This window comes from Zeus faber (genome assembly GCF_960531495.2).
Source record: "Zeus faber genome assembly, chromosome: 15".
Lineage (NCBI taxonomy): Eukaryota > Metazoa > Chordata > Actinopteri > Zeiformes > Zeidae > Zeus > Zeus faber.
Window position 1 is genome coordinate 5176644 of NC_137194.1, and position 9402 is coordinate 5186045.

Genomic DNA, 9402 nt, shown 5'->3' on the forward strand with positions numbered 1-9402 from the left:
TTGTTTGTGTAAGTTGATGATCAGTTGGAAAAGGAAAAGAATTACAAAACCCTCACCCTGACTTTGGCTAATGAAAATGAATGCATGCCCAAATGAATGAATAGGCCCAAACTCTAGGCCCTAAACCATAACCCTAACCCCTCGGCCCTAACCCCTAGGCCCTAAATCATAACCCTAACCTTTAGGCCCTAGGCACTAACCTCTAGGCCCTTAATCCTAACCCCTCGGCCCTAACCCCTAGGCCCTAAATGATAACCCTAACATTTAGGCCCTAGGGCCTAACCTCTAGGCCCTAAACCTTAACTCTAACCCCCAGGCCCTAACCTCTAGGCCCTAAATCATAACCCTAACCTTTAAGCCCCAACCTCTAGGGCCTTAATCATAACCCTAAACCCTAGGCCCTAACCTCTAGGGCCTAAATCATTACCCTAACCCCTAACCCCTAGGCCCTAACATCTAGGCCCTAAATCATAACTCTAACCCTTAGGCCCTAGGCCCTAACCACTAGGCCCTAAATCATAACCCTAACCGTTAACCCGAGGCCCTAACCTCTAGGCCCTAAATTACAACCCTAACCCCTAGGCCCTAACCTCTAGGCCCCAGGCCTTAACCCTAACCCTTTTCTCCCCACAAGTGGGGGCCAATGCACTGCTGCCAACGCACCTGCCCCAATGGGGACCCCCTAAAAAAAAAGACCCTATGATCAAACCTAATCCGATCCCTAACCCTATCCCTAACCCTAACTATAACCTAACCCTACCCTACCCTGCCCATAACCCCTATCATTGTAGTAGAAATCCCTTTGATGGTTCCATTTTTACAGTGGATTCAATGTTTCATTCATAACATCCGGTTATGAGTCAGATGAATCAGCGATCCGGCGCTCACCTGTCGCCAGGGAACCCTGAGCTGAATCATCAAGTCTGTCACTTCCCTTGTTTTCTTCCCACCCATTAACCTGACTCAAAGTGTTCAAAGATCGAAAGGAGCGAAAGACCTTTTCTGCGCGGACTTCGATCTGGTTGTTGGAGGTGGTCACGATCACGTCTTCGGGCGAGAAGTCCCGCACGTCGACGGTGAACTGGTACGAGTCGCCCAGGGTCTTGATTTTCCCGGCCGCGTCTGCGGGGGGGGAAACAGGCCACGTCCAGTGACGACAAGCGCCGTTATCTCGGCTGTTTATGTCATCACAAATTGCTTCTCAAAACCCGGGCATGCAATTGGTTTCGGGAGTATCGCATTTCCGAGGGTGAAACATCAAGGGTAACGTGTTCCATTTCTCAACGTTATTCACCGCGGGAAATCTTGACGTCGCAATTATTGCACCTCGCGGCGACAACCGGCGCCTTCCGACCGCTCTGATCTCAGCAAAACCTTATGTGACAACGTAATGGGCATCAGACACACGTCGCCAAATTAGGAATGATTGTTTCAGGGTGTGCGGGTCTCTGCGCACGGGCCCGTGGCTTCACATGTGCTATGGTTACATCGGAACGGCACACCCCCCTTCCTGTCTCTTTCTCTATTCTCAGTGTGTGTGTGTGTGTGTATGTGTGTGTGTATGTGTGTGTCCTTCTCTGCCGATTCCAAAGAATAGAGGTGTGTGTGTGTGTGTGTGTGTGTGTGTGTGTGTGTGTGTGTGTGTGTGTTTACACTGGTCATCAGGCAACCGTCTGGGTCCCTCCTTATGCAGGCGTCATCCCGATCATTCTCAGTGTGTGAAGTCACACTGGTGTTGGCAGCGAGTCCAGCATTCCCCAACCTGCGCCCATATGTCTCCGTGCGCGCATAGCTTCCCCGGCTGCGACTGGCGACGCCCAAACCCCCTTTTCTCCCCCGTCCGCTACGTCTCTAGAAATGGTCGCAAAAAAGGTTCCAATCTGACCAGCTTTGTCCGCCGATCCCCCCCCCCCTTCCCCCCTGCACACGGAAAGCTCACATGCCAAAGACGAGCTCACACTCACGTATGCACACATATTGTCGAGAGCCCGGGGAGTACCTCACACTGCCTCTGCGCATTATTGAGCCGGACCGCGCACCGTGCTGTCAACTGGCGTAGAATGTAAACAACACGACGGGAAGCAAAAGGCTGTTATCTGATTCGAGTGAACTTTGTTAGTGGGAAAGAAAGTAGTCCATTAAAAGTCTACCACCAGGTCAAGTCATTGCAGGGCATCCGGGAACCCCGCCGGCAAACTTACTGGGGAACCCCAAAGCGTCGCTCCCCGGCCTCATGAAGGAGCCGAAGTCCTCGGCAAACAGTCCCCTGCTCTTCTCCATGAACGGCTTGCCCGAGGAGGAGGAGGAGGAGGAGGAGGAGGAGGAGGAAGAAGACGACGAGGTGGACGAAGAGGTCTGGTGGAAACTGCGCTCCGATCGGTAGGCGGAGGAGTTGGACACGCTCATGGGTTGGCTGAGGCGAGCCGGGGAGACGGGGGGCGGGGGCGGGGGGCGGGTGGGGGGGCGGAGGCGGAGGGGTCGCCCCGCTCGGGATGGATGGATGGAGAGACTGGGGAGAGGGGGAGCGAGAGAGAGATAGAGAGGAGGAACGACCGCTCCTTGACGCTGTCCCACCGGTCGGCTGACGGGAAAAGACGGCCCCTCTCTGGCTTATGGTCCTTTCGTCGTCTCCCTCCGTTATCTCCGAGTGGGGATCTGCGAACAGCTTAGGTTTCCTTTCGCTATTAACGAGTGATACCTTCTCCAAGTGTGTGTGTGTGTGTGTGTGTGTGTGTGTGTGTGTGTGTGTGTTCCAGCTGGGTTTCTGGCTCACCCTGTGAGTCTTATATATTGTAGTGTGCGTGTTTTTTTTGGGCCAGGCGCAGGGGGGTTGGGTGCCGGGCACGTGTCCACACTGTCCGCTCGCTTCGGGAAGGGTAATAACGAGCTAAATTTATCAAGGGGATGGAGAGGGAGAGAGAAAGAGAGTGTGGTTGGAAAAAGTTCTTGACGATGAAGGGCTTGGGGTTAAGAGGGGATTTGAGGCAGAGAGAGAGAGAGCGAGAGTGAGAGCGAGGGAACAGTGAGAGAGCAGTGAGTCAACAGTTGGCATTCCAGACTCTCTCTCTTCCCCCCCCCTCCCCCCGAAATAGCTTTTTCTCCACTCTCCTGTCTTCCCCTCTCTCGCTCCCTGTCTGTCTGCTTCTGGTCCTTTGTTAACATTCAGCGCTAACCTTTTCGCCTGACATCGGATCCTGGCGCGGCTCCGTCAGCCCATTAGTGTTTTGTTTTTTTCTCTTTTTAAAGCCCCGGAAAGCGGCTTCGAAATCATCTCTATAAAAGCCTCACCATCATAAATTCGCCGATAAGCTAAACAATTTGACCGAAAGTGGCTGAACAGGATGGTGTTGCCCGGGCGCGGGTTTCTCCCCCCCCATGTGTGAATTACAGTGCCAGTCAAGAGCAATGCGATTACACGAAATAAAGAATAATAATTTGCCACCACTTATCTCATATTATGATAGGAAGGGGTCGGGGGGTTGGGGTGGTAACGGAAAGAATGTGAGAACAAAGCCGTCATCGGGAGCAGGCTCCCTCGGACCGGGAGCGTGAGTGGCATTACTTCGACAGGATATTGCAGCTATTAATATCTGTGCCGGGAACAGCGCATCATGATTAGAAAATACACGCTGATCTCCTGCGGCGTTCGTCTCGCTGGTGACTGATCCGACAGGAATGCGTTCGCGATTCGCTCCGTAAGTGCCTAGCTATCGGCAGAATGTGGGAAAGGGCTGATATTAGGGGGCGTCGTTCAGTCCAAACGGACATATTAGCGCCGACAAAGGTAACGTGGGAGATAAGGGACACACCCGTGGACCCCGTAATGCAGTGGCATTCAAACAGTGAGGCGCCCCCACCCCCTTGGTGGGGCACGGAGGAACTGCAAGTGAATGATTAGAGATTATTTTGTTATATTTTAAATACTAAATTGACATGACTAATTGCATTATATTAAATACGTAATGTAATATGTAATAAGATAATTGTTAATTATTTTAATAATTATTTTTTATTTATTTATTTGTTTTCATTATTATGATCATTATTATTATTATTATTATTATTGTTATTATTGTTATTTTTGATTATTATTATTATTTATTATTATTATTTATTAGGCAATAAAAGCCACAAATGAATGAATGCTGTAATGCTGCCGTAATGCATTGGCTAATCTACAGAGTGAAATTGCCTAGTCTATAAACAGTATCCAAACACAAACCATCTTCCGTGTTGAAAACTTTGATCCAATCGCGGCCAATTCATTCACCCTCGCCGAGGGTCCTTGAAATGCTACATCAGGGGACATCTTTGTCGTTGTTGTTTTTTATTTTTTTTTTACTTTTTCTTTGTTTGTCTTTGTTTTGTTTTTTTGTAACAACACCGTCACACTGTGCCTCATATCGGTGTAGGCAACAGAGCTCCCTGCTGATCGTCTAAATCCAGCCCAGCAACTCAGCACCTCCTGCCAGGATACACGGAGGACGCCCCCCTCCCTGCCCACCACCACCACCACCACCACCACCACCACCTGCCCTCGTCCCAAACAAACAAACAACCAACCAACCAACTGGGAGGCTATTTTCGGTGGAATTGTCGGTTGTTATTTCAACGTGAGTGGATAAGCCGCTGGATAAGCAGAGGAGGACACAAAACCAGAAAATAACAATCTACAAATTCATTATGTGCCGACAGAATCATTCTTTTGCCAATTTTGGGATCAAAAATTAAAAGGCTCTACACGCGCGTTGCACCCGCGACTGCATAAAACCTCAGCGTCATTCCAGCTTGTCACGCTTTTTTACACTTTTTACAGTAGAAGGCGCTCGTCTTTCAGTCATAAAAACCGGACGTTAGGACGTTGGTTCCCTCTCCGAAACTCACACCATTTTTTTTTTTATCGTTGACGTTTTTGATGGGTGCCGAAAAATTACCTGAAATTAAACGTGACAAATTTTGACAAATTTTGATAGATTCAGTTTGTGTCGAGATCCACTTTTAAGATTTTATGATTAAATGCAACCTCTATGATGTTAACCTTGCGCTTAAACAAACTACAATGACCAGCATCAAATTGTCAAATTACATTAAAGTGGGATCCGGGAGATTAATTTGGATAGGGGATGTAAAACATGTCATATTTGAGATTCATCCCATATATATTTGCCTTGCCAGTTTCTCAGAAACAGCCTTTCAATGTGTTTTGCGTCATGACTGTGCTCCGCTATACAGTATATGCTTCCATTGTTGGTGGCGGGGTCCGCCAGATGATGTTATGGATTTCCCCTTTAACTAATGATTAAATGAAATTGAAGATTGACAAAGGTCGGTGATGAGGAAATGGGAAGGCAGCGAATACTAACATTGATAGAGCAGCGGCCAGTGCTACACAACCAAATATAGAACACTGGAACACACACACGCACGCACGCACACACACACATACACGCACACATACACACACACACACACACACACACACACGCTCAACGGCTTGTATGCGTGTGTCCCAGCTGTTATGTGTTACATAATATTTCCAGACAGAGGGATAATTCCCTCTGTGTGATGGGGCTGGGCCTTTGTTGTTTACCTCCATCACCAATCGACTTTCTCACTCCATCTCCGTTTACGAATTTCCTCATACGAGTATTTCTGTATGTCCTTGAGCATTTGCAGCCTTATAAAGTGGCATGCATCTCCGTTCATTTTTTCTCTGTTCTATGGCTGCAAACGTTTTGCATAGAGTGATAAACCATTGCTGCGACCACTGATGGAAGTGGTTTATTCATTAGGTTTGTATTAATACAAGTAAATCACACCAATAATACAAAATAATTATAATGAATTGCTGTCCTGTGCATGAGGACCGGAGGCACTAGAGCGAGCGCCCGTGGATCCACAAAGGACGGCTCTCAGCAACGCAAGTAACGGATTGTTCCCATAGCTATTACTGGACGAGATGGAGATTGCCTTGTGCTGGATTAATGATTCCTCTCTAATCATTTTCACGACAAGTAATTTGAAATCTTCGGGGAAATGTTGTTGATATGAGTGGTTTTTTTTTTTGTTGTTGTATGTAATACACAGGTCTGGAGAAGGAGCTGGAGATGGAGAGCCCTCTAGGGGCCTTCTGCCAGTGTCCATTCCAGACTGGAAAAAAAAAGCCCATTCACAATCAGACACTGATCCAAATTTAATTTCCTGACTGAAAACGGAGAAAAAGTACATGTACGTCAATTTTTTTTAAATATAATTAAATCAAAACGACGACAACCACAGGAACCTGGCAGTAATTCTTTCCATTTTATGACCCACCTCTGAGCAAAGCCCGGTAATGTCTCCATTGTGCGAGGTTATCGGACAACTTTAAAAAGGTCAGTCGGTATGTAAATATTTAAACGTACCTCATAAAGCTTTCCTCATGACCTTCCTTTCCCCTCGGCATATAAAACTCCTGCCCTTGTCAGCCGTTTGCCCTTGCCATTTCTTTTTGCTCCTCACCCTCAAGAGCTTTTCCCTGAAAATCAGCGATATATATCAAATATGAAATTTCGTGTTCGAGTCTTAACTTTCCATTATGGAACCTATATGTTATAATTGTGTGGCACGCCCACAAATGCGTGTTTATTCTCACTTATTGATATTCCAGGGAGGAAATTTCTTTCAAAGAAGCATTGTTTAGCATCGCGTGGTATGGATTTACCTCGTGCTGTTTCCATGGTTACGCGTTCCAAATTGCGTCTGAGTGTGTGAGTGTGTGGGTGAGTGTGAGTTCGGCGCCAGACTTTCACAGCACCCAGATTTCAGACGTCTAGAAAAACATGTGAGTGCTAATTTAAAAAAAGAAGCTAAGCAGTGAGGTGTAACTAAGCGTGCAATGAGGAGAATTAAACATTAACTAACACTCAAGCAAGTGTGTGTGTGTGTGTGTGTGTGTGTGTGTGTGTGTGTGTGTGTGTGTGTGTGTGTGTGTGTGTGTGTGTGTGTGTGTGTGTGTGTGTGTTGTGTGGGTGTGTTGAGTTAGCGCTGACGCAAGAATGATTACCTTCACCTTGTAGAGGTGACACATGAGAGCCTGAGCAGCCGACATAATGTGTTGCTGTTGTTGTGTTGTTGTATTTTGTTTTGCTCTCCATTTGTGTTGGTTATTTCATGATAAATGCCACTTACAGCGTCTCATCAAGTCGCACTGACATTCATTGTCATATCCCAAGACCTCTGATTTCAACCAGCCATGGTTAAGATAAGATAAGATAACATTAAATGTTGTTTAGTTCATTTTTCAGGTATATATTGCCCACATTTTTTAAATGTCATATATATTTCGGTTTTTATTCAATTGATTGTTAGTATGACTGCCTATCTATCTATCTATCTATCTATCTATCTATCTATCTATCTATCTATCTATCTATCTATCTATCTATCTATCTATCTATCTATCTATCTATCTATCTATCTATCTATCTATCTATCTATCTATCTATCTATCTATCTATTATTATTATTAATCCCCATGAGGAAATACAGGTGTTTCAGCAGCATACAGCAGCAACAAAAAACAGTGCATGTCAAGAAGGGATAACAAATCAGCTGAATCTAAAACAAAATTGTATAATAACAATAATAATAAGATAAAAGTATAACAATAACAATACAATAACAATAACAATAACAATAACAATAACAATAACAATAACAATAACAAAAACAAAAACAAAAACAAATATAGCTGTAGGCAGCAATACGCAGGGTTTAGGGTAGTTGGCCCTTCATTAAAGTTCAATGTTGGAGTGTGCGCTTTGGCTCTCTGTTGTGGTGTGTTTTGTGACTGCAGATGTTCGTTCCTTCCGCCTGGTGACAGTCTAATTCTACGACGGGACGGTGTTTGCAGCTTTGGGTGGGGTCCTACGTCGAAACTAACGGCGCTTATCATTCTGAAGTAGGGCTGCAGGATTATGGCTTAAATGATAGTCACGATTATTTTAGTCAATATATGTGCACGATTAATTATCGTGATTATTAATCCATTTTGGGAAACAGAATTATTTTATGGCATTTTGTAAATCAACAGAAAACTGCCTTCACAATAGTAATGTCGTTTATAAACCTATAAATAAAGAAACTAAGGTAAATGGTTTAACTGACTTTAATTGCAGAAGATATTTACATTGATAGCTCTGGAGTGTCTATAAATTCTGACAGTGATGCTATTGGGTCTTTACTCACTCCGGCGCTGGTCAGTCGTCCTCAGGGGCATATATATATTCATGATGTTTAATCCATTTTTTTAATCCAATTCTCTTCTGAAATTACTTAAACTTTTTTTTTTCAAACATAATGAAGGTCAATAGTGATAAAATAAAACCTGTCACTTTGTGACTTCGTTTGGTTAAAAGTTTGTATCTTATGTTCCTTTAGTTAAAGTCCAATCGCGACAATATCTGTCATGTGATGTGTGTGCTCCGTCAACTTGCCCATGCGCCATCTTGGTGAGGTGGTGTTGATCACAAACCCCTTCGACAATACTGAATTGACCTGGATGAAACTTGAACAACGTTGGAACTGCCCCGAATACACATATTATTCAGATTGTCTGTGGGTTCCTCAGATCCATGACATCCATAAAGGTCTGACGTCAGTTACATCTGCACGCACCGCCATCTTGGTAAGGACCCGGTCGTTGACCAATCACTAGGCTGCAATGCTATCACGTGACCTGCGAGCCATCATGCACAAGCGTTGGGGCAATGATAATTTATTAGTTTTTTTATTACAAAACTATTCCACAATAATGGACCAATCTTTATCAAACTTGGACGACGACGTGTTGGGACCGTCCAAATACACATTATATTCATCTTGTCTGTGAGTGTGGCGGATCCATCACATTCACAAACTACTGACGTCATTTTTTCATTAACAAAAGCAAGAGAGCAATAATAATAATAATAATAATAATCATAATAATAATAATAATAATAATAATAATAATAATAATAATGTAAATCCTGCTGCACTGTTCTCCCCTGCTGACCTGTCCGAAAGGTTATAACTAGAGGAAAAAAAAACGGGAGAAATAAATGAACAATTTGAACAATTAGACTAAGTCACCCATCTCTACGGTAGTAAGTAGAAAAATCTGTTTACAAAGAATTGTCGATTAATTGCTGAGCAGATGTTCAGCGTCTGCTCATAAGCCATTTGGCAAATGAGCTGTTTGGTTTTTGCAATTTTCATTTTGCTGCTGGGGGCTCTGAACAATCTGTGCCTAAAGGTCAGGAAGTGCTGGAGATAAAACCCACTGCATTCTCACACAACGGAGCCGAACACCGTCAAACCGCAGGACACTCGACGCGTCCTTTTAAGGATCCCGCACAATGTTGGCCAATGACAATAACA

General features: G+C 44.7%; 1 protein-coding gene across 1 annotated transcript in view; it reads right to left on the reverse strand.

The window, feature by feature from the left end:
- The window catches only part of hspb7 (heat shock protein family, member 7 (cardiovascular)), a 3278-nt gene extending 524 nt beyond the window's left edge, over nucleotides 1–2754 (reverse strand). Inside the window, exons 1-2 of the mRNA XM_080014662.1 lie at nucleotides 2202–2754; nucleotides 998–1122 (exon numbers count right to left, since the gene is read on the reverse strand). Of these exons, the coding sequence (XP_079870788.1) occupies nucleotides 998–1122; nucleotides 2202–2406 (330 nt within the window). The 5' untranslated portion in view covers nucleotides 2407–2754. The remainder of the gene's footprint in view (nucleotides 1–997; nucleotides 1123–2201) is intronic.
- Nucleotides 2755–9402: the final 6648 nt, after the last annotated feature.